Below are 26,472 nucleotides of genomic sequence, written 5' to 3'. Positions count from 1 at the left end.
CTAAGGTCTGCTATTACACTGTATCTTAACTGGTATCACTCATTGTGTGTGTGTGTGTGTGTGTGTGTGCGTGCGTGTGTGTGTGTGCAGCGTGCTTTCCTGTGAGCAGGCGGTGGAGCAGCAGTGGTCATCATGAGTCCGCGTGTGTGTGCGTCGTGCGGGGGCACGGACATCGATGTGGACCAGGCGCGGGGCAACGCTGTGTGCATGGGCTGCGGCTCCGTGCTGGAGGACAACATCATCGTCTCCGAGGTGACCTTCGTGGAGAGCGGAGGAGGCGGAGTCTCAGCAGTCGGACAGTTTGTCGCCTCCGACGGTGAGTGTAGGGCCCCGTGACCCTCATGTGCAGTGTCACTGTGTGTGTGTGTCTGTATATGTAAGTATAAGGGCCTGTCCACACGGAGACGCTTTTTAGGTTAAACGCAGAGGTTTTGCTTCGTCTTGGCCGAGCCTCCAAACGAATCCTGTAAACGCACTGCTCGAAACCGCAGTTTTCTGAAACCTGGTCCCAGAGTGGAAAAATCTGAAACCGTAGCCCGTTTGAGTTCGTTTAGACAGCGAAACCGCACATCCTGCTTGCGTATCGATGATGTCATCGCCACACCTCAGCTGCCCTGGACTTGCACTTATAGTATTGCCTAACAATACTAGTTTTCATACATGACATTACCTACGATTACGCACAGTAGGATAAATATCACAACTGGTGCTGCGCAGCGCCGATAGCTTATGACTTGGTGGACTGAACACTGTTTTTCCCGGTGTTTTTTTATGCATTCTAGCTACTGTCAGTGACGCGAGAGAACGTGCGGAAATTATTAGGAAAGTGCGGTGTAAGTTTAGGCTACATTAATTTGTGCGTAGTGCCAGTGTCATTCATTTATTTTACATGTCTTACAACATGCATGCATTCACAGTCGAGTGAAATCAGATATAAGCATAGGCCTACAAAGACGCTTAGAACTCACGTTAAGCCGATGGTAGCACACTGAATGCGAATGCGCGATTTGATGCAGGCAAAAGTATTGACTGTTACTAACGAAGGTTTTATAGCAATATTATAAATGTGGCGACAGAATAGCCTAGAACTTGGGTAAGCCTTGCGTTTAGTAGCCTAATTGCAGTGATAGCCAAAACTAATGTGAATCACGGACTATCCTACAACTAAAGAAAGTAAAGGTGATTAGTAGGCCTACCTGCGTTAGCCAAATAAAGGACGGGACTGCACCCTTCACAAACCGTAAAATAAAGTTTATTAGTTTTACAGTTGACTACAGTTGACAGTTCACCATCAGTCCACACAAACAATTCTGGTTTCCTTGCACTAGCCATTTCGCCGTAGCCTATTCTGTCTGTTTGTAAAGCGCAAGTTTTGGTCAATTTCTGTAAAGAAACAGTGCCACCTATAGGCCTGGGGTATGAAGTAACGTGTTGAGTTGTGTTGAGATGGATCCGTATGGACGCAAATATTCTTGATACGGTTCCAGGGAAGACGGAGGAAAAAAAGATCGGTTTGGTACGTGTGGACTAGGCCTAAGTATAACTATATATACTCTTTTGATCCCATGAGGGAGATTTGGTCTCTGCATTTATCCCAATCTGTGAATTAGTGAAACACACACAGCACACAGTGTACACACAGTGATACTTTGGGGTGGCCTACTGGTTAGCACTTCGGACCTGTAACCGGAGGGTTGCCGGTTCGAACCCCGACCAGTAGGCACGGCTGAAGTGCCCTTGAGCAAGGCACCTAACCCCTCACTGCTCCCCGAGCGCCGCTGTTGATGAAGGCAGCTCACTGCGCCGGGATCAGTGTGCAGTGTATGTGTGTGTGATGGCATTTTACACTTACAGTGCCATTTTTTTGTCTTTTTAGTTGCGATAGTTATTTTATAATTATTCATGTTATAGGTGTTGCTACTGTTGTTGAAAGTGATTTGATGAATAGCCTATAAATACTAGTGGTTGACTGGAAATGAAGGGCATATTTACAGTTTTTCTCAGTCGCTTTGGTGCTTTTCTCACGTCACTATTAACATTTGCACAGCAGTTAGTGCACTTCTCAAAACAATTAGTGCAAACTGCAAAACCCAGTGGATAACCTGAAAAAGCAGGTCACTTGCTCAAAATGGATTGTCCATTCCTCAAAAGCAAGTATTCATGTCAATGAAACTGCCAGTGTGCTCTAAATTAGAAGTCTTGACACCATCGTTTATGAACAAGATAGTCAAATGGCTTTGTCATGTTTTCATTATGACGGTTTATTCTCTCAGTGTTTTCCAATGCAAATAAAGGTCAGAACTCGGTGACACTACCTGAACACGCTCAAGACAGCACTATACACTACTTGTACAGCCATTTGAAAACTACAGTAAAGTTACAAATTGCTGTAGTTAGGGGAGTAAGTGAGTACAAGACACTGAATACGTACGTTTCACAGTTTTACTGTATATGCTCTTTGCAATTCTACAGCATTGTGACAGAATTTGAGAACTAGTTCAACAATTTTGTGTGTAATGACTCAAGCAATGAAATGAAGACTACCGTATTTTCCGGACTATAAGTCACACTTTTTTTCATAGTTTGGCCGGTCCTGCGACTCAGGTGCAACATATATATATTTATATATATTTTTTTTTTTCCTCTTCATGAAACATTTTTTGACTGGTGCGACTTATACTCCGGTGCGACTTACAGTCCGGAAAATACGGTATTACTTTTATTGGGAACGACTATTCAGCATCCATAAGTATAGTTAATTTTGAACGACATGACATAACTACATAATCTACTTCCTCTCATCTCTCTCTCTCTTTCACTCTCTCTTGAATTTCCCCTGGGGATCAATAAAGTATCTATCTATCTATCTATCTAACCAAATGATAATGTTATAAAACAGCAGAGAATTGTATGAAAGCAACTGATACATGTACACGACAAAAGCACCAAAGCGACTGAGAAAAACTGTAATTAATTGAATTAATAACTCTGGCATAAGGGCCATAGGAAGTCACGCATGTGTTTCTTATTAGCTGTCTTAACAACATTGCGGGTGTTGTGCACGCTTGGTGTGGATTAGGCTATTACCTGCGTCTTCAATTCCAGCTGTGAGTTCTTTTGTGGAAAGCCTTAAAGTATATGTAAGTCGCTTTTAATAAAAATGTTAGATAGATGGATAGATAGATGGATATATAGATGGATAGATAGATGGATAGATATAGATAGATAGATAGATAGATAGATAGATGGATTTATCGATAGATCGATAGATAGATAGATATTAGTGCTGTCAGTTAAACGCGTTATTAACGGCGTTAACGTAAACCTATTTTAACGGCGTCAATTTTTTTTATCGCGAGATTAACGTTATTTTTGGTGTAATAAACTTTGTAGTTTTTTCACAAGCTGTTGCAACAACTAGTAATGTTAGAACAACTACAACACCACACTGGATCTAGCTAGACCGTGCTGCATGTACACGCCCCCTTTTAGGGGAAAGGGAGCTGTTTGAATAATGAAAACCTATGCTGCATAGAAGTGGGGAGCGAAAAGGGGTTATAATACTTACTAAATCTTGAAACAAACGTGAATAAAAGGCACAAAATAAGGTTGGTGTAAGAGTTATCTGTGTGTTTATGGGATTAACATTGCGGGTGGCATTACTGTGACCATTATGTTTCTATTTTTTGCTATTTCCAGTTTAGCCTATTAACAGGAGTATTACGAATGTAGGCACAGTCAAACTGCCCGTGGCTGACTATAACTAGGTTCGGCAAGCTTAACTTTACATGTCATAACATCAACTAAACATAAGTCACACATTCATTCTATCAATTGTAATATGAACGTAGCCTTTTTCCTACAACTAGGTGAGATAATTGGCTATGCCTGTTATACTGAAGTTCCACAGTTAGCTAGCTAGCAAGCTAACCGTTTTACATATATGGTAAGTGTAGCTAGTACGTGCTGAATGGGTTGTTATGTAGCCTACATCGTTTTGACATGAGTAAGTTACATAGCCTACACATAATTCTTTATAACTGCCGTGTTAGTAAAATTATTTAATGGCCTGTAAATTAATAACTAGATGTAACGTCAAGGTGTGATTATCTATCTGTCTTTCTCATTAGAATCAATGATATATGTATGTTAACTTGTTTTCCGCTAAAATGGGGCATGATGCAGATTAAATGTAACCTATCTTTATGATGATGCACCTTAGTAGGCTACGTAAAGGCATGCTGCACACACTTGTTTGGGCTTACGAGCCGGCCAAATAGTAGATTCGTACAATAAACATCAACGCAGTTCTGAACTCCCGGTCAGCTGAATGGTGTTTTAAATTGCTGTGGACACCGATGCCGACATGAGTGCGATGCACTCTGCTTTCAACATTCATTTACTGTACATTAGATTCCATTCTTTTCAATACAGCTCTGCACACCAGCATCGCACTTTGCCGCTGTGTAAATCACGATTCAGTTATATTTGGTCGACGCCGCTCCATAAAATCCATTGTTCATCCAGTGTTTGCGTGTTAACTTCGGCGCTGATGTGTGTGGCAAGTGACAGTGCACCATAGACTGTAGGCCTATAAAATGGCAGTGCACTCATGTCGAAAAGTTCCTTATTTTCAACTGAACTCAAAGATAATGAATATAGTATTTTATGTTTGTTATGCCCTTTATTAGCTATATTTCTGAAGAATATATTGTGTTGCCTCAGGTCTGCTGCACATCTTTTGAAATTTGATTTTAAATAATCAAATAGACCTACGTCTTAAAGTTAAGTTAATGAAGTAACTTGCTTTGCTTTCATTTGAATTCTTATCAAGATACACAATAATTGTATATTGTTAACATGGACTCCTGGAAAGTTCAGAAATGCAAAATAATAGAATTTTAATCATGCAATAAAATATGTGATTAATCGTGATTAACTATAGGAATTCAGCGATTAATCATGATTAAAATTTTTAATCGTTTGACAGCACTAATAGATAGATAGATCGATCGATAAGAGCAGGAGATGACACTGCAGGAGCTGCTGTGCTGTATGTCGGCCACCAGAGGGGAGTGTTGTCCCAGGTTCTGTTTCCTCACTGCTGCTCTGCCCAAGGGCTTCACCAGAGACAACAAAGAATCCTCCAGAGAAATGGGCTTAGTTCGTATAATCAGAGACTTTCTAATGAGGAGACACAGCACTGAAAGAGTTTGTATAATCAGGGACTTCAAAATGAGGAAACACAGCACTGAAAGAGTTTGTATAATCAGGGACTTCATAATGAGGAGACACAGCACTCAAAGGATCCTGCTTAGAAATGTATGGGGTTAGTTTGTACTCCTGTAATGTAAGTAACCAACTGCATTGTTGGAAAAGGCATAATTGACGTTTTGGCTTTTGTTTACTTCCCCGTCACCATGGTAATAGCCATGCTGCGAGGGGTGCGCATGCTGTGAGCAAGTAAACATAATGAATAAAGTGTTTTTTAGCCATATGGTGGCGTATTTAAAGAAGCCCTATGCAACAATTTTAGCACAAATGACCTTAATTATGCAGATTGAGAGTCGTTCTGATGGTTCTACAACACTTTTTGGGTCGTTTGGTGGGTGCTTCGTCTCCCCCTAGTGCTTCTCCGCGAAAAAAACGAATATGCAACTTTCTGGTCGCGGTCCGAACACATCCGGATGTGACTCAGTGGAAGTATCCAATCGCGCCCTGAAAATGTAGTCAGATTGTAGTTTCTAAGAAGACTGCAAAACGGACTCCGACTTGGCTTTGTTGTACCCATGGGTGAACTTCGTTTTTGTTTCGTTTCGTTTAGCTTGGTTTCTTGATGGCTAGCTCGCTAGCTAGTGGGGGTTTAGCGTAGCAGTCACTTGCTACCGAAGCTGCAGGGTGAGCTATGTCGTGAAAAATGTGAGCCCAAATCAGGCGAAAACCCAGAAACAACGAAGGAATAACCAGACTTGCATAGGGCTTCTTTGAACACAGATCCACCTGATGTACTTTGTCAATATGACCTCTCTATATAGAGTTGCGTATGCCTCCCCATTCATTTCAATAGTACAATTGCTTCCCAGAATAACTGCCCGATGCCTCCCCATTCATTTGAATAGTACAATTGCTGCCCAGAATAACTGCCCAAGTCATTACCAAGATGGCCACCGAGTGGTGGGACTTGACTAGAAGCACTTTACTCCGTGGTGTCCAGAGCACAAACCCTCATCTAACCAGAGAGCATGCTGGGAAACATCAGAGATACTGCTCTGCGGGATGGTGATGATGACTGTGATGGTTGTAATGATGATGATGATGATGATGGTTGTAATGATGATGATGATGGTGATGATCGTAATGATGATGATGATCGTAATGATGATGATGATGATGGTGATGGTTGTAATGGTGATGATGATGTGATGGTTGTGATGATGATTGTGATGATGATGAGGGTGGTGATGAAGGTGATGATGGTGGTCTTGTCTGTGCCTCTCCTCCAGGTTCTGGTCCGACTCCTTCCCTGGGCCGAGACTACCACGTGGGGACGGGCAAAGAGTCCCGCGCTCAGACGCTGCAGAACGGTAAGATGCCCCCTCAGATTTAGACAGTTAACTAGATCAGTGTGACTGACCAGGCCTAGTTTTTAACTATAGGGTCGTTTTCAATTGCTTCTTGGAGAGAGTTGGGGTGTCTGTGTTAATCTATTTTACATTTATCTCACTGAGATGTTTCATAGAAATAAATAGAGGATGAAACGTGGAAAGAAGGGGCTAGAAGAACCCATTTAACCCTTACAAGCCCGACCGTTCTAATTTCATTAAAATTTTAACGATGACCAATCATCTAATATCTCAGCTGTCCAATGACTGATTTTATTTCTGAAATCTTCCCCGTAATGCTGACAACATATGATTGGTTAAGGGGTTTATGGCGCGAAATGTTTAGGATACTTGAAGATGAGTCGCGGAAAAAACTTTTCACTTCAGTCGTACATTTTGACATGGACCGCCAGATGCCACCTGCACTTCGTTGGAGTTTACCTCGACTGGAAACCACACAGCTGGATAAACTGAGGTAATATATGTTTTTATATAGTTTCTAGTTATGGTTAATCTTAATTTGTAGTCATAAAATCATGTTATTTGACAGTAATATGCTTTCTCATCAGCGTCAACATTATGGCATAGAGGGGGCTAAGTGCATCGTCATGTAACTTTAGCTAGCTGCATTACTCTGAACTGCTTGCAGTATTCTCGTTTACTTTTGATATCGGTTATTTTCATTTGACAATTTCATTCAAAAACCTGTTAGTATATAACCTGTAAGTAAGTTTGTTTTTTAGTACCAATTTGCTTGTTAGGTAAGCATTATATTGGCAAGTCAGTATAGCATACCAAAGCTGAATAAATCAATGGCCGCCGCGTTTTTAAGTTGCGTTCTCTTACATGAAATAAGTTGAGCGATATTTTTACTCCTCTCAATATGTAGTTGTAGAAAACAAGATGTGAAATCACGGATTCTGTCAGAAATGTAGTGCTAATTAACTTATTGCCTCTCCTCGGGTTGTTACCTCGCTAGGCAGTTTGTAGTGAACTGTTTTACCTTGCTAACTTCTAAATGACAAACATCAGACGTGCTTGTCTCAACATTTTCTAAGATGGCATGACTTGATATTCTACTCTTCTCAATAATATGTAGTTATAGAAAACATGATGTGAAATCACATATTATGTCAGAAATGTCATTATTGCATTTCAGCAGTTAGTTACTAGGTGAAATGTAATCTGTCTTTATCTTAATGCCAGCCAGGCAATCAGATTTAGGGTAGCTAAACCCATGTGTAATAAAATGACTTTTCATACTTCTAAATATTTTTGAGTTACTCAGAATGCTTCAATAGTTTAGGCTACCTCTTCTTGTGTATGTATGTGCACACACGCACGCATCTGTAGTTTTGTGATTTTATTTTTTAAATTAATAAAGGTATTACATTTGTATGATTTTACTGTTGTTTCAGATGGAGGATGACAAGACCTACACAGACCTCCTTGCAGGCCTGAAGAGGTAGCTGACTGCTGATGAGCTTGCGCTCACAATGTTGAAGACCATGTGAGGATGGAGGAAGAAGGTATAGATTTAGGTGCCGTGCGTAGGGTGGTGTAGACTGCCACTAAAACACTGTGAAATAGACTTGGCCAGCTTCACTCGCGGTCCGCGCGCGGGATCACGCGGCATCACGCGACTTTAATTTGTATTTTTCCAGTGACGCTGCAACAACCGGCAGAGGTCTCAAGTGAGCAGGGTGTCTCGTAAAAAGAAATGGAGTTGGAAAACCCTACACAGACTTCACTACAGACTTTAGCAGACTGGTTTAGAAATAATTTAATAGCCAGAAATATGCCTGCCCTGCCCTAATAAAGAAATATTTGGTTAACGGCGAGTGAATCCCATTTGCAGCCGTAGAAGAAACGCAGGACAAATTAAACATTTTGGTTTTCTCTGAGTGCAACGATGATAGACAGACATCATTTGGACAAAATATAGAGCATATTAACCTCCGTTGCTCAGCCAAATGCCTTCCTGTTACGTCCTGTTATCACGGAGTTACAGGCGATGAACGATTTTTGATGGTCACAATAGCGTTTATTTTTTTGATTATTAAAGAGTGTTTTTCATTTAAAGGCATGACTTCGTGCTAATTCAGAAGAGCATTTAGTGCTCTCCCCGATCCCAGACGTTCACATTGCATGTTTGTTTGTAATGGATGCAACCGCGAGATACGCTTGTCATAGGCGCCGATACCGAGGGTGCTCCGTCTCTCGGGCACTCACTGAAAACATCGAGCACCCACGTGTGCCAGCTTACAGTCCCGGCTAAATTTACATTAATTTAAAATCAAACATCGCAGTTTATGTTAAATTCAGCATCTCTCACAATGTGATTGGATATGTTGCTGTCAATTCCCTACTCCATATACTAACCACCAATGAGAGCGTCTCTCGTATGAAAATTCCTGACACTTCCCATCTGAAGAATTAACGCAAGGCTTTGTCGGGTCTTCAGCCCCGAATGTTTAAAATGTATATAGCCCTGAATATCATTTTAAATGTAGTCTGACAAAGCTTATTGTTTTGTGACACAGCTAAACACTGGTACCTCATAGAACGTCTATAACATAGCCTAGGTGATCGCAACTCACAAAAGTAAAGCAGATAGAAAGAACTCACGCAAATCTAGCCTACAACACACAGACAGCTTCATGTGCAGGGGAGAGAGAGCGCGCGCACAGGTGCTTTATGATTTTTGGCTTCTGATGGTATCTTGCTAATTCACTGAACTGCATTAGGTGACACAAATGATATTGCCTTTATCTTATAACTCCTTGTCTGAGCGACTACCAGGCCTATGGTTTTTAAAAGTCAGATGTTCCCTGACAAAGAAATTCGAAAATTAAGAATGTTTATTGACTTGAAAAATACACTATTTTTTGCAAACTCCCTTCATTCAACCCTTGAAGACATCGCGGTCTGGTGCAGTGTTGCGCGGGTTTGGTCACAAGCGGCCTGCGGTTGCCCGATATTTTAATCAACCCGACCGCAACTCGGACCGCGAATATTAATTTCTTTACTTCTTTACTGTTGACTTTACTGTATTGATGCTTTACTGTATTGATGCTAGCCTTCTCGTGATATTTTAAGTAGGCCTATTTGTAGAAAATATATATTTAATTAATTCTAACTGACCCGCCCGCAAATGACCCGAATATCATTAAAATATTTTGTTTATGACTCATAACCGCGGGTGACTGCGGTCATCCGCGGGCGACCGCTTAATTTCGGGCAGACCGCGCAACACTGTGCGCTATGTAGATCGTTTCTCGTACCATTTAATTTCTCAGAATTTAGGTCTACTAGGCCTACAATAACGTCATCACCAAATACATCTTTTATTTTTAGTTGATCAACCACAAAGAGTAGCATAGGCCTACTGTGCACAGTGCACTGACGACTGTAGCAGCCCAAGGTAACCAGTTGTTGTAGATGACAGGCAACCCCTTGTTTCAGATAGCCTGGACAACATGTTACCTGCCTACGTTATTAATTAATGGTAGCCTACAATAGTTAATTGATTCGCGTAACATATTAGTTGGCTCAAAGAGTAGGGAATCGGGATGGAGAGAGTCACGCGTGTGTTGCTTTTGCGGGATCGAATCCAGTTTAATGATAGTTTTCAAAACATATATTTTTTTACATGTCTTTTGTCCGAGTGGCTGTAATGTAGCCGAGCGCTCATGGCGTATGAAAAGCGACTTCAAACCGCCTAAAACAACTTGTTTGTGAATGTCTGACAACTGCTGCAGCGCATGCACGCACAAGGAAACCAGTAGGTGGAGAAACCAGAAGGCACACAACACCGGAACGATTTTAAGGCTATTTCGCATAGGCTACTCAATGGTGCTATTTCACACGCATTATAGCGACCCCCACTCACCGGGGTTTGGTGAAAGGTGTTAATAGACGATTGGCGTAGCCTACAGTGGACTAGGGCTGTCAAAATTGCTCAAAAATGATGTTCGAATATCCCCTCTAAAATAAACACATGTATTCGAATATATTGGAATATCTAGGCTATATTATTTGCGCATTATGTCAGTGACACGCATCATGTCATCTGTTTTTAACTTTTTGTATGGTTATTGCTTGACAGGGAGGATCCCAAGCAGCTTTCAGCCATAAGGCATTTCCTAATTCACCCGACACTGATATTCAAAATGTTGAAACTATTTCGGCATAGCATAAGCAGTTTAATTAAATGTAATGTTAGTTGTAAACAAACGGGCTACTTGGTGAGGCTTGGCCTCACAGATAGGCCTATTAACTGACCGCCCGATTCACGTTGGCTGGGGGGCAGGGGGGGCCATCAGACATTTGTTCCCAAGGGTCTATGATATGTTAATTTGGCCCTGCCCCCAACGAACGCAACTTTCCACCTCTGAGACAGCTTAAAAGAAGTCTAGAGGACTCCTAACTCCCTGACCTACTTACTTGTAGGCTGCGCAAACCACAGGCCTTTTTTTGGGCAAGCCTGCATTCGAGGCAGGCCTTCTGTTGAAGAATTTTATATAAATCCTGCGCTAACAGTAATCCTCCTACCCCCCGCTACCACAGCTGTGGATAGTGTGGCATTCTCACGCTTTATGTCTCCTTCTTGCAAACTAGGCCTATAGCCCAACCATTTACAGTACGTCTTAAAAAAATAACAACTTGCCAGATATGCCTTCATATCTTTGGGCTTCATTCAGCATTTTGTTCTTCCACTGGAAATGACTCTTCTATATTTGCTGCCTGCTGCATCCTTTCTGTTTGTATTGTTTAGAAAAGGTTTGACGTCTTGAGTTAATGCATTAAACATTGTTTGCTGGTAACCAGCCACAAATAGCCTACAGATTCTTGCGTGCGGTACATTCTCTATTCTCTCCAAAATGTGCCCGTTCTATAGGCTGGCCAAGTGCGTAATTCTGCGGCATAAAGCAGATGTATTGTTTATTGTACAGAAAAATAAAAATAACCTGTCAAGCAGTCAATTGACTACATTGCAGTCAATAAGTAGGGCAAATTACGAAACCAAAACGTGAGTCATAGTTGTCTAAGCCTCTGCTGTGAGGCCAAACCCATGAACAAAGACGCATTGATATCTGCAATAGAGTTTTTTTGGGCGAAACAAGCTCACAGCCGAACGAGTCATAGCACTGAAGGGAGAGGCAACTGGCATGTGATCTCCCCACGGGCCAATGGATGTACAAGTTTTCTCCTGTGCCGACGATATTTAATCCAGTGTTTTGTCAAGTGCAAAATGCTATTCGTTTTAACACATTTTTATGATAGTATGAAGTACTTTTTGTATAGGGTACTATCTTAATTGCTTTATACTCAATACCCAATGGCTATTGCATCTGTCTATTGAAAGTGAGAATGTGGCATGTGATCTACTGTGTAGGCTTCATAAAATAAAATAAACAGATTGCTAATGGCCTACATGGGGTGTGTTTCCCGTACAACTACGGAGGTCAGCTTTTTACTAACAGGATGCATCGTTCAACTAACCAACATGTAAGTTACGACTGTTTCCCAAAACTCGTACTTACATAGTACTGTAAGTTTGGACCATGATAGTTTCCAAATTTAAGTTGTCTGGACTAAGGTGGTTAATGGCGTTTAGTAGCACGTGAACGGGCACCTGCACATACTTCTGTGGCACATTGCGTTAAGGCTGGCAGATGACAGCCGCCGTTGCACAGCAGTTACCAGTTCCCTGTCCAAGAGTTCCAATCTGGGTTAAGATTCTGACAACAATATTGACATCGTTGTTCACCTAAGTTTATCTTTTGTGCAGATCATATTATCAAAATCAGAATCAGCCTTCGTGGACCCCCCCTCCATGAAAATCAAAGGCTACATATTCTCAGCTGACTCGTCAAAAAGTGCGCACCACCTTATTATTATCTGCAGGTGTGTGACTTACTTACGTGCACATGGCTGCAAATTGACTTTTAATTTATGTATTTTCTGCCTTGGGCATTTTAAAATATGGATGTATGGTGGTTAGAAGTGTAAATATCAATTAGAAACCTAAATATATTTATAATTATTAATTTGCAAACAAATAACTGGCGTCAGTGACGTCTTTGACACGAAGATCCCTGGAACTATGTTCTACTAGCATTCTACCACAGGTCGAGAGGTGTAGTTGTAACTACACAACTTTACGATAGTGGTTGCGAATGTTCGTTGCTACTATGGTTTTGGGAAACACTAACGTAGTGTAACGATGCATTGGACTATGTAAGTTCCAAATATGAATGTAATTCTGCGGCATAAAGCAGATGTAATTGTTTATTGTACAGAAAAATAAAAATGACATGTCAAGCAGTCAATTGACTACATTGCAGTCAAGAAGTAGGGCAAATTACGTGGGTCATAGTTGTCTAAGCCTCTATAGCGTAGCCTGTTAAAAACGTCGCAGAAGCCTACCCAAGGCTACAGATTAATTCTGAACAGTTTTTTCTCTACTGGCTCAATTATCACACCACTGTTTTGATTTGCGTAGTTGCGTTAACCCAACACTGACAATAATGTAGACAGCAAATTTCGATTTTGATTTCCGTTACCACCGTGTAGTCATGCCTTAAGCCATACCCAAGTAGCCTAAATCGAGGTAAATCGAGCTTTTTCAGAAAGGGCGGCAGGCAGAGCGATGTACAGTGGCAGAGCGACGCACAGTGGCTGAAAGTGGTACTAAAGCTTCACGCAGCTTCACGCCTCGTAATGCGCGAATGAAGTGGTCATTTGAAAGCGATGCCCACTGTATGTTGTTTTTTATATGTTGTTGTCCCAGGCATATGTGGTTTTACCAACCGGAACGGGTGGGAGGTTGTGCTTAGTAGGCCGTCGTATGCAAACACACAGTAAAGGGACATGGGACGAAGAGACCCCAGAAGAGTTTCACAGTTTTCTGGGATTGATCATTGACATGGGACTTCACTTCCCTCCCTAATATCCATTGCTACTGGGGAACCAAGTCTCTGAAGGGATCAGGGAGCGTTGACCAAATGAGAAATACATATTGTGTACACTTTTTCTCCATTGACATTGCCGTTGTCAGTAGTTTCTTATTATTTCAAGTAGGGCTGCACGGTATATCTAAAATCTATCGTTATCGCGATATCAACATTTGCGATGGACATACCACAAAGATGACTTAATTTTCGATAAATTTCGATACATTTTCTGTGCCGTGCGCATTCCATACAGTCTATGGTGTATTCACATTCTGAATGTCAACATATTTTACCAAACCGATGCTGTCATGCTGCCCTAGAAGCCCGTCCCCTACCAGTTTAGGTGTGTGGTGTTTTAGGTGTTGAGGCAGGAGCTAATGTCGTGATGGCTGAAGATCGAGCGAGGTAGGTTACACTTGGGTGAAGAGGAGTTGGTGACTAAAAGGAAAAGTATGTCTGTTCTATGGAAATATTTTGGTTTTATTAGGGATGACGTGTTACAAACACAACGCCAAATGCGTCCTTCTCCACTGTGTTAAAATAAACAATTTCTTTCGTTATCGTTACAGGATCAGAAGATATCTGTCTTTCACTGTAAGGCTTGTATTTCATGATTTGCATTTAGCAAAAGCCCCAGACAGCAGCAGAGAGGTAATCAGGATTCGTTATTTGTAAAAGTTGTTTAGCCTACTTCGTTGGACTGTGCGATGTGCCCCTTACTTTCACTTTCCGCTGCACTTGGCATGCCGGTAGCCTAATAACTTATGAGGTTGGAGAAAAACATGAGGTGGAGAAAAACATTAAATATTTAAATATTGCAAGTTATATTGTTATCGCAGTACTCAATAATGTTATCGCATACCGCATGTTTTCCTAATATCGTGCAGCCCTAATTTCAGGTTTGGCAATGCAGAATCTGGTGTTGAACCTAGGTTTGGTAGCTACAGCCAGAAAGACTGGAGAAAATCTATCACAACAGCTGGCAGGCATTTCCGTCAAAATTTCAGCCTCGCCTTCAGCTGCTCCAACTCCTACTTTGTCGTCTTTTCATCAAGTACATATTCCTGTACAGCAGGAGCCAAAGAAAAACTGTTGGCTTTGTTATAAAAACAATACATAATAACACTAAAGTAGCTTGTATGGCCTGGAGTTTAGCGGTAGGTGACTTTGTTTTTTTGGTAAACAAAATTGCTGTCAGATTTGGCATTCTACAGAAGGGGATGCGTTTCGTTATGAGTCATAGGTCTTCTGTGTTTAACCTTCAGGTTCCCCACCCCACCTTTCCCTATCCTCCTCTGTGTGTGTGTGTGTGTGTGTGTGTGTGTGTGAGTTTGTGTGTATGTGTGGCAGGCTTGTTCTATGTAATCCACTTTCAAATGTTTAGAACACATTGATTTTTGAGTGTTGTTGAAGTTGATTGTATTCCTAGCTTTTCATAAATAATACATTTTATAGATGTATATGATTTTCATATTACACTCATTTATATAAGGAAGTTGTATCTGTTGAATCAAATGATCAAATCATTTTATGTCTCTATTCAGAATTGATCTTCAATAAATATACAGTATACTTACTTCCTGTATTACTGGTAAGGTACATGTTTTTCTTTTATATATCATTATTATTGACTGTAGCATTTGCTTATATACAAATAAATGGTTTATTCTTATGGACCAAATAAATCTAAACCATTGTGTCTGACTTCATTATTAGTTTTTATGCATACTTGTATGTTTTTGGTGAGAAAGAGAATGTGAATTCTGTCAACATTCTAAATCCCGTTTCCTGCATTTTTTTACACTGATCACTAAATGTATCATAACTTTTGAAAGGTTAATGATATTCCAATTCAGTCTTTTTTGTTAAATAGCCCACAACTTGCTGAACATGTCATACACTCTATATTTTTCTCTATCTCGTATAGAAATATGATGAAAATAATTTTTTATGTGAATGAAATTAAATTTTAACAAATTTCGGTATACATTTGGAGAGGATTTTCAAAGACTGTTCATTACTGTATCAACATTACCATATGTATTTTACATCATTTGATAGAACTGATCCTTCTGATTACAATGGTATGTATATCCCATGTATTATACTCGAGTAATAAGGTTTTTTGTGTAAGGAGGTCATCCAGCACCAAAAATGGAATGTTCGGCACGGGCACGAAAGGGTTAAACTTACAAGCAGATCCATCCGATGTGTCGTTTCACTTTAGATCAGTGTTTTTCAACCACTGTGCCGCGGCAGAGAGTGAGAGATCATCAGGTGTGCCGCAGAAAATTACCCAAATGTCACTCACTCAGGGGCGTAGATTTGCGTGGGGACCGAAGGACGTGTCCACACCAATGTCAGATTACGACTGAAATGTCCCCACCAATATTCAGGTTGAAGTGGGGGGGGGGGGGGGAAGCGCTCACATGCGCTACAAAGAGTTAAATACTTTCTCACTTTGCTGCGGATCATCTCGTACAGATCGTGTAATGTGCAGTAGCCTATAAGGGTAAATCGCGCTGATTTGAAGTTACCTATAATAACTACCAGTGAGCCGCAGGGGACGCTGCGCTTCAGCTTCACTTCACTACAAGGCATATGAAGTGCGTGCAAATTCATCCATTCTTCTCTGTTGAACTCCTCGAGTAGGCTACTCATCACACATGTGTCACATGAAAGAGCCTTTTCTCAGCTTTTAAACGGTGCTATAGCCACTATTTGCTGTGATAAACAGTTCGCGAGAAAAATTAACTTCAAGAGATTTAATAATTATTCTCTGTGCCCATCTCCACATCCATTCGTCTCGGTGGAATATCGTAGGCCTACACACTCTTCACGCAACACATGACAACCCATATATCAGAATAAACAGCAGACCTTACCGAACACAAAGGTGTAAAGCATTCCCGTGTATAGTTAGCTGTTCCAGAGTAATCCGGTTTTGAAATAAATTGTAGAAAAATTCAACATGGTCTTTCGGCTTTAAGCATTTCTTAAAACTGAGCTGTGCTTACATCGCCTAGATATCTGTAAATAGGCCTATTAGAGAATATACAGGCAGCTTATGGTAAAGAGTTGTCAATGTAGCCTTAATGATTCTTTTCACAAAATGCTAAGCATGCATGTATTTAAGTTTCTTAAAACTGAGCTGTGCTTAAATGGGTCAATGCATGATTTCATAACAGACCAAATAGAAAATAAATGTTAAATATAGCCTACATATGTATACATATTAAAATCAGATTATGTGCTACACAGTATAGATCAAGTTGGACAGTAGCACATTTTAATCATGGGTAGTTGGACAGTAGCACATTTTAATCATTTTATATATCTATAGTGGCTGGTGAAAGAGTTGAGTGGCTTTTCCTTTTTTTTCCGGGGGAATTAGTGGGTAGTCTCCCCACCAAAGCTCAGACCAAACCTACGCCCTTGCACTCACTGGTCCAGAAAAGCAACTGTTGCATCAAAGAATTTAGAACCACATGCTCTCATTGATTGTATGATTGCACTATTTGTGGTATGCAGGCATTGTACAACGGGGGCCCCATATCCAGAATTCACAGAATCCTCACATATCCAGTTCAAAACAACAATTAAATTAGATATAGTCACCTACAAATGACAGAGGGCGCTTGTTTTATTGAGCAGGTCTTGCATAGAAGCCATAATAAGGCCATCTGTGTATTATTTGAAATTTTAGGCTATGGTATGTTTATTTTTTCTTCACACAGGATGTTAGTGTGCCGTGGGACATTTTAAGTGTCAAAAGTGTGCCGTGGCACAAAAAAGGTTGAAAAACACTGCTTTAGATACATTTGAGAGACGTGTCTTGGCAGCAAACAACGTTTCTTTTGTTTAGTTTAATCACAAACTGTTGTTCTCAAGCGACAGCAAGAGTCTGGCTTGTTTTAGAAATGGGCTGGATAGGCTACTAGCAATAGATATGGACGTGTCCCCTCCAGTTGACTGCATTAGCAAACTGGGCCTAATGCTTGTGGGCTGTAGTGGGCTGTAGGCCTAATGCTTGTGGGCTGTAGGCCTAATGCTTGTGAGCTGTAGTGGGCTGTAGGCCTAATGCTTGTGAGCTGTAGTGGGCTGTAGGCCTAATGCTTGTGGGCTGTAGTGGGCTGTAGGCCTAATGCTTGTGGGCTGTAGTGGGCTGTAGGCCTAATGCTTGTGGGCTGTAGGCCTACTTCGTTTGATTAAACTTGTGTTGTTTCTCTGTGTTGCTGAGCTCCACTCATGTTGGAGCAGTCAGCTCTTTCCTGATGTTTTTCTCTCAAACTCATTTGCATGCAGAGAGCATCGACCAATCGGCACTTTGCTACATTGACATGAACGTTACTGTCTATGGGTAGCATAGCATAGGCTAGTGCTGTTCAACAGTGAGTTACTGTCTATGGGTAGCATAGGCTAGTGGTGTTCAACTGTGAGCTAGGCTAATAAAAGATGGAAACAGTTCCGATTTGGTTTCGAAACGAAATAGCAAGGGATTTTGAAATTAAACTTATAACGATATCCGTGCATTAAGGCAGTGTGTGTGTGTCTGTGTGTGTGTGCATTAAGGGCTACCTATGTGCACGTCGGACTGTTTCAGAACGGCAGCGCAAATGCGCACATCTCACTCCCCACACATGCTTTCCTCGTGCTAAATGTGAGCTGTAGTGGGCTGTAGGCCTAATGCTTGTGGGCTGTAGTGGGCTGTAGGCCTAATGCTTGTGAGCTGTAGTGGGCTGTAGGCCTAATGCTTGTAGGCTGTAGTGAGCTGTAGGCCTAATGCTTGTGTGCTGTAGTGGGCTGTAGGCCTAATGCTTGTGGGCTGTAGGCCTACTTCGTTTGATTAAACTTTACGGAATCCTAAATGTTCCCTCGTGCTAAATGTTCATCTATGCTTCCTCCAGTTTGAATTTTAAATTAAACTAATGCTTGTGAGCTGTAGTGGGAGATCCGTGCATTGAGGCAGATTAGACTACTGTCTATGAGTGCATCTGACTCCAACCTGTCTCAAAACAAAAATGCAACTGTGTCATTTATCACACACTAACCGAACGGCCAATTATGTCACGCACCACACCGTTACTTTACTTTCTATCCAATGTGAGCCATCATCATTCATATGGAGACATATCAGTGCCCGATTGAAACAAACTAAATTGATTTCAAAGTTAACTAAAGCCATGCAGCCATGCAAAAAGAGAAGTGAGTTAACAGTTTATCCTGAAGAGTGGACAGGCAGAAGGCAGGGAAGGAAGAAGAGAGAATGATAAAGCCCAATAACAGGCCATCAATGCTCTGCAAATAGGATCAAATAAATCAATTGATGTACCCTATCTACAGTAGGCTACTGGCACGAACTCGAAACTACTTTCACCCCTGCTTTTACATGCAAATATAAAATGTCATGCAAATGTAAAATAGAAACCACCTGTGAATAACTCAATGTTTTAATGTAGATATCATTTGCAGGGATTGGACTGGTATGATTTAGCCTAGCCTACATCATCGTACTGGTATGATTTAGCCTAGCCTACATCATCGTACTGGTATAACTTAGCCTAGCCTACATCATCGTACTGGTATGATTTAGCCTAGCCTACATCATCGTACTGGTATGACTTAGCCTAGCCTACATCATCGTACTGGTATGACTTAGCCTAGCCTACATAATCGTACTGGTATGACTTAGCCTAGCCTACATCATCGTACTGGTATGATTTAGCCTACATCATCGTACTGGTATGATTTAGCCTAGCCTACATCATCGTACTGGTATGATTTAGCCTACATCATCGTACTGGTATGATTTAGCCTAGCCTACATCTTCATACTGGTATTACTTAGCCTAGCCTACATCATCGTACTGGTATGATGTAGCCTACATCATCGTACTGGTATGATTTAGCCTAGCCTACATCATCGTACTGGTATGGTATGATTTAGCCTAGCCTACATCATCGTACTGGTATGATTTAGCCTAGCCTACATCATCGTACTGGTATGATTTTAAAACACCACAGGGTTAAAGTGAGAGTTCATTAAATGTTTTAGAGTAAATTTCCAAATATCGAGATATATATCGTATATCGTGAAATAGACTAAAAATATCGCCCAGCCCTACTCTGGAGGTGTTTTGCGAATGTCTAACGTGCAGTTTGTGACGCAATGATCAACTTTTTCAAATGATAAATGACAGATGTGCCGTATTGAACCATAGGGGCGTACCGCTCGGTTCAATAATATACCGTACACACACACACATATACACCGAGGTCAGAGAGCCCAGAAGTACACATACACACTCATATGCACACACACGTAACGTTCACACACCATGACACGCCAGCCCACAGGGGGCCAGTGAGGAGGTGTGTGTGTGTGTGTGTGTGAGGTCATATCCTGGCTCTGTGATTACGCATCACACAGCTCATCTCCAGTGTAGTCTGGTGCTGCTGGCCACACATGCCACAATTAACTTTTTAAAAGAGATTTTATATCTGGTTACATATAGTATAAGTATATATACTCTTTTGATCCCGTGAGGGAAATTTGGTCTCTGCATTTATCCCAATCCGTGAATTAGTGAAACACACTCGGCACACAGTGTACACACAGTGAGGTGAAGCACACACTAATCCCGGCGCAGTGAGCTACCTGCATCAACAGCGGCGCTCGGGGAGCAGTGAGGGGTTAGGTGCCTACTGGTCGGGGTTCGAACCGGCAACCCTCCGGTAACAGGTCCTAACCAGTAGGCCACGGCTGCCCCAAAGGTTATAAATAAAGGTTGTAATAATAACTAGAAATGCAATTCCAAGGAATTACCAGTGCATGAAAATGCTAAAGTTGTGATGTAAAATATCATGTATAGTTAAAACAGATAACACAGAGATGGTTACTACGGTGATGCTAGGATAGACATGGTGGTTGCATAGCTTAATAAAAGTTAATAGTTTAAAAGTAGACTGTTTAAAAGCTGAATGTAGATAGTTGTTGATAGACAGTAGATAGTTTAAAAGTTGTTGATAGACAGCTAGTTTAATAGATAGTTTAATGATAGTTTAAAAGTAGACCGTTTAAAAGTTGAAGGTAAATAGTTTAAAAGTTGTTGACAGACTGGAAGTTGAATGAATGTTGATATTCAAATAGTTTAATGGCTGTGTATAGGTAGATATTTGACGATAACTGAAAGTTGGAATGGCTCTAATGTTTGCTAGCAGTTATGCTAAGATTTTTAACTATGCTAACCATGCTACTTAGCTAATGTTTTATAGCAGTGCTAGCAATGCTAACCTGCTAACCATGCTACTTAGCTAACGTTTTCTAGCAGTGTTAGCAATGTTAACATGTTAACCATGCTACTTAGCTAACTTAACATTTTTTAGCACATTTTCTAGTAGTTTTGCTAAACACGCTATGCTAGCAATGTTAGCATGCTAACTATGTTAACCATGTTACTTAGCTAACTTAGCTAATCATTTTTAGTAGTTATGTTAACTATGCTAATTAACATGCTAACATGTTAGCATGCTAATTATGTTAACCATGTTACTTAGCTAACCTAGCTAATCATTTTTAGCAGTTTTGCTAAAAATGTTAACTAGCATGCTAACATGCTAGCATGCTAACTATGCTAACCATGTTACTTAGCTAACTTAGCTAATATTTTTAGCAGTTATGCTAACTATGCTAACTAGCATGCTAACATGTTAATTTTGCTAACCATGTTACTTAGCTAACCTAGCTAATCATTTTTAGCAGTTTTGCTAAAAATGCTAACTAACATGATAGCATGCTAACTATGCTAACCATGTGACTTAGCTAACTTAGCTAATCATTTTTAGCAGTTTTGTTAAAAATGCTAACAATGTTAGCAATGTTAACTTTGCTAACCATGCTAACTAGCTACAGTGGGTAGGAGTCATAGTTGATGAAAAGTGTTGACATAGTTGATGACAAGTTAAAAGTTGTTGATAGACAGCTAGTGAATGTATATAGTTTAAAAGTTTAAAAGTTGAATGTAGATAGTTTAAAAGTTGTTGATAGACAGCTAGTTTAATAGATAGATAGTTTAATGATAGTTTAAAAGTAGACCGTTTAAAAGTTGAATGTAAAAAGTTCAGTAGTTTAATGGGTTACATTGTTTAACAGTGGATTATTGTAGTGAGGACTTTTATTTTGAAACAGTTTTGGGCAGAGGAAACAGTTGAATAGGATGTGTAGTCTTAATTGACCCAGATTGTATGCTTAAAGCCTGAGGCTGCAGGTGGCCTGAACACCTGCCATAGGATTCTAATTGCTTAATGGCCGTATTATGATGTCATAATCGGCAATGTTAAGTCTATGGGGATTTTTAAAACGTTTTTCTTTAATAGTTTAAAAAGTATAAAAGTTTCAAAGTTGAAAAGACATAGCAACCCGATCTGTTTGAAGACCTACGTTACAAAGTTTGAATGAAGTTTCTAAGTTAAACTGTTCAAGAGAAATTGCGTACGGAAAAAGTGGTAAGCGGAATAATAATAATAAGAAGTTGCCTAGGAAGAACAGTACAGTGCATTTTCATGCACTGTAATAAGAAACATAAGTTGTTGCCTAGGAAGAACAGGACAGTGCATTTTCATGCACTGTAATAATAAAACACACACCCCCCCCACACACACAGTTGCACACCCCACACACACACCCCCCCCACACACACACACATACACACACCCCACACACACACGACGCCACACACACACTCGCCACACACACGCCACACACATACACACACCCCATACACACACCCCACACACACACACACATGAGTCACATTTGGCCCTGTCTGGTCTCCATGGATACGCCATGTCTGCCCGTCTTCCTCTTGCTCCCATGGAGACGCCCTGGAGATGACAGGAAGTGATGGAGTAAACAAACGAGAGAGAGAGAGAGAAGAGGGGGAGAGAGAGAAGATGGGGGGCGGGTCTGTGAAACACAATCAGCTGTAGAGAAACCTCAAACACACTCACTTTCATGTTCACGCACACCTGGACGCGTGTAGGTCTGAGAAGAACACCCCCCACACACACGCACACCCCCCCCCCACACACACACACCCCACACACCCCACACACGCACACACCCCACACACACACACTCTCATGTTCACGCACACCTGGACGCGTGTAGGTCTGAGAAGAACACCCCCCACACACACACACTCCCCCCACACACACACACACCCCACACACACACTCTCTCATGTTCACGCACACCTGGGCGTGTGTAGGTCTGAGAAGAACACCCCCCACACACACACACACCCCACACACACACGCACACCCCCCCCCACACACACACACACACACACACACACTCTCATGTTCACGCACACCTGGGCGTGTGTAGGTCTGAGAAGAACACCCCCCACACACACGCACACCCCCCACACACACGCACACCCCCCACACACACACACATACCACACACACACACACACCCCCACACACACACACTCTCATGTTCACGCACACCCCACACACACTTTCATATTCACGCACACCCCACACACACACACTCATGTTCACGCACACCTGGGCGCGTGTAGGTCTGAGAAGTGTCACGGGGCAGGAAACGGGTCGGCGATGATGTCATGGACACTCACAGTCCAGTTGGGGGCGGGACTGACTGGGGCATTATTGCCTTTTATGGTATTGGCCCCGCCCACATGTTGTTTCATGGCTGGTGGAGTGTTAGGTGTGAGTGTGTGCGCACATGTTTTTTTAATTACTCACAGTGGTTTGAAATCAACTTATATGATGCTCATGCAACTAACATACTGTATATCTATAGACAAATACAAATGCCATGACAGCACAGAGAGAGAGAGAGAAGGAGAGAGGGCTAGAGAGAAGGAGAGAGGGGGGGAGAGAGAGAAGGAGAGAGGGGTAGAGAGAAGGAGAGAGGGGGAGAGAGAAGGAGAGAGGGGGAGAGAGAAGGAGAGAGGGGGAGAGAAGGAGAGAGGGGGAGAGAGAAGGAGAGAGGGGGAGAGAGAGTTTTGGGTAGTGTGATGACGATGAGGGAGGAGAGGGATGTGTGGGGAGAGATGGTTAACCGTCGTCTGATTTGTTAAGAGGTGACAGTCTGGCGTCTGTCTGTCTGTGTGTGTGTGTGTGTGTGTGTGTGTGTGTGTGTGTGTGTGTGTGTGTGTGTGTGTGTGTGTGTGTAAGGGGGAGAGACACTGTCTGTCTCTTTGTGTAGGAGATTCATTTGTAACTCTGTGGTGACACTCCCCGTTGTGCTGTGTGTGTGTGTGAGAGAGAGAGGGAGTTCTTTGTGGTTTGCAAACTAGTGGAAAGTAGACCCAGTCACCCAGCAGAAATTTGGGGGTTTTGTGTATGTGTGTTTGCGAGCGAGCGTGCGTCCGTGTGTGTGTGTGTATGTTGGTAGATGGTGGGTGTTGTGATTTATGGTGTCTGAGTTCTGAAATTGGGTCCATCTGTAAACACCAGTGGATCTTGCACATGTGGGTCGTTTTCAAATCACAGTAAAGACGCGCTCAGTAGATGCGCTCAGTAGACGCGCTCAGTAGATGTGCTCAGTAGACGCGCTCAGTAGACGCGCTCAGTAGACGCTCAGTATGTGCTCAGTAGACGCTCAGTATGTGCTCAGTAGATGCGCTCAGTAGACGCGCTCAGTAGACGCGCTCAGTATGTGCTCAGTAGACACGCTCAGTATGTGCTCAGTAGACGCGCTCAGTAGACGCGCTCAGTAGATGTGCTCAGTAGACGCGCTCAGTAGACGCGCTCAGTAGACGCTCAGTATGTGCTCAGTAGACGCTCAGTATGTGCTCAGTAGATGCGCTCAGTAGACGCGCTCAGTAGACGCGCTCAGTATGTGCTCAGTAGACGCGCTCAGTAGATGCGCTCAGTAGATGCGCTCAGTAGACGCGCTCAGTATGTGCGCTCAGTATGTGCTCAGTAGACGCGCTCAGTAGACACGCTCAGTATGTGCTCAGTAGACACGCTCAGTATGTGCTCAGTAAAGGCACCATGGAGATGTCACTGTCTGCACACTGTCTCAAACAGTTCACCAATTTGAAAAGCTTAAAAGCATTTTATTACAATATTCTGGTTTCATTTAGTGTCTTTAAAATAGAACATCTCTTTAGCAGTCCTTACCATCATTTGTCCTGTAGAACCGTGAGATTGTCTGAAGTAGGTGTGTGTGTGTGTGTGTTAGGGGTGTGCAAAAAAAATCACATTTATATCGCAATTTAAAGAGACATAATTTCTAAAGTTGTTTTTTTCTCCTGTTGGCTTCTATCGCATCGGGTTTGTGTCCAGTCTGCCCTGTCAGCATTTTCCTATGATGATGACAATCTCATCATGCTGATATCGAATTTTCATTTCTGCCGGGTGTAGGCTTGGCATACTGGTTTTCATAGTTTTAAGGCGAGACACGGCAGGTGAAAACATCGTTTTTTTCATGCACTGGTCAATTTCGAGATTTTGAGCTAGTCTGTTACCTTAGCATGTATTCAATCACACTACTACAACAAAAAAGTCCGATTTACACATTTAGGTGTTTATTTCATTATATTGTGTCTACTCGCGCCTGTATATTTATCCTAAATTCAGCAAAAGTTAGCATTCTAACCTTGCATGCACTCCCGCGATTGTGACCCAAAACATATCGTGTGTAGTACCGTTGGAAAGCTCTTTTTTCCTGTATCACACTATGTGATCCATATATGGACACTTCCTTTGTATCAGCAACCAATCGCGAAAGTTCAAAGACGAGTCTAGGCTGAGAACGGAATCTCATTGGCTGTCTTTCAAGGCTGTTTTCTCAAAACGAGTTTCCTCTCCCACTCTCAGCAAGGAAACTCCACTTCAGAAGCACTTACATACACCAAACTTTCTAGACATGCCTAACTATATTTCGAAGATATTTACAGAGGGGTTTGTTGATATATTATTCCTAGCCTGACTTACATGACATTTTATGCCTAAAAACATGGCAAAAATCGATTTTTTAGGGCTATTGACATTATATTCTGATTTACAGGATAACTAAAGTAGATATTCATTAATCCCTCTGTAAATTTTTCAACATCTATTATCTGAACACAATGAAAACATAATTTTGAACCTGGCTGTATCCAATGCTCAGGTTTCTTGTTTTAAAATGTATGCAAATTAGCGCATATTTAATGAGATAATGCCTAATTTGCATATGTAAACATTAAATTACAGAAAACTTGTAATACATTTTTTCCTCATATTAATGTAAGTAATCAACTGGGTAAGTTTCATAGTGATATCTGCTTGTTACAAATTTTACCTTATTCACCTGTAGTGTCTCGCCTTAACCACAAAGCCTGTCTAGGCGTAGGCCAACTAAATAGGCCTGTCTAGGCGTAGGCCAACTAAATAGGCCTGTCTAGGCGTAGGCCAACTAAATAGGCCTGTCTAGGTGTAGGCCAACTAAATAGGCCTGTCTAGGTGTAGGCCAACTAAATAGTTTAACACCTTTCAGCTGTTTCATGTTTGTCCACCTCCGTGAACCTGGCACCGCAGGGCACCCAAAACATATTGCCACGCGGCCTTCTGTGTCACCATGACGACACGTATTGCCACGCGGCCTTCTGTGTCACCATGAGGAATATATTGCCACGCGGCCTTCTGTGTCACCATGACGACACATATTGCCACGCCGCCTTCTGTGTCACCATGAGGAAACGTATGGTGACAGCGCTGAGAGATAAAAAAAACTTTGGCATGCTTGGTAAACATCAGTTTTACATGTAACATTGAGCTGAAGTTTAGTGAAAACAAAGCCTACTGTGCTGAGAGATAGATGAAAAGTCGCATATTTAAAGGCGTCATCTGCATTTTAATCCTAGCTCTCCATTTAGTGTGTGCGCTACT

General features: G+C 41.7%; 1 protein-coding gene across 1 annotated transcript in view; it reads left to right on the top strand.

Annotated features, from left to right (window-relative positions):
- The window catches only part of brf1a (BRF1 general transcription factor IIIB subunit a), a 94,414-nt gene that overhangs the window by 1,778 nt on the left and 66,164 nt on the right, over positions 1-26,472 (top strand). The window contains exons 2-3 of the mRNA XM_076295632.1: positions 91-316; positions 6,504-6,584. Coding sequence (XP_076151747.1) covers positions 133-316; positions 6,504-6,584 — 265 coding nt within the window. The 5' untranslated portion in view covers positions 91-132. The remainder of the gene's footprint in view (positions 1-90; positions 317-6,503; positions 6,585-26,472) is intronic.

This window comes from Alosa pseudoharengus, unplaced genomic scaffold (assembly GCF_046254945.1).
Source record: "Alosa pseudoharengus isolate Yale_2024_CS ecotype anadromous, Long Island Sound unplaced genomic scaffold, YU_APseudo_1.1 YU_APseudo_1.1_scf_2, whole genome shotgun sequence".
In the NCBI taxonomy this organism is placed as follows: Eukaryota; Metazoa; Chordata; class Actinopteri; order Clupeiformes; family Clupeidae; genus Alosa; species Alosa pseudoharengus.
This window is presented reverse-complemented; position numbering and strand designations above follow the sequence as displayed.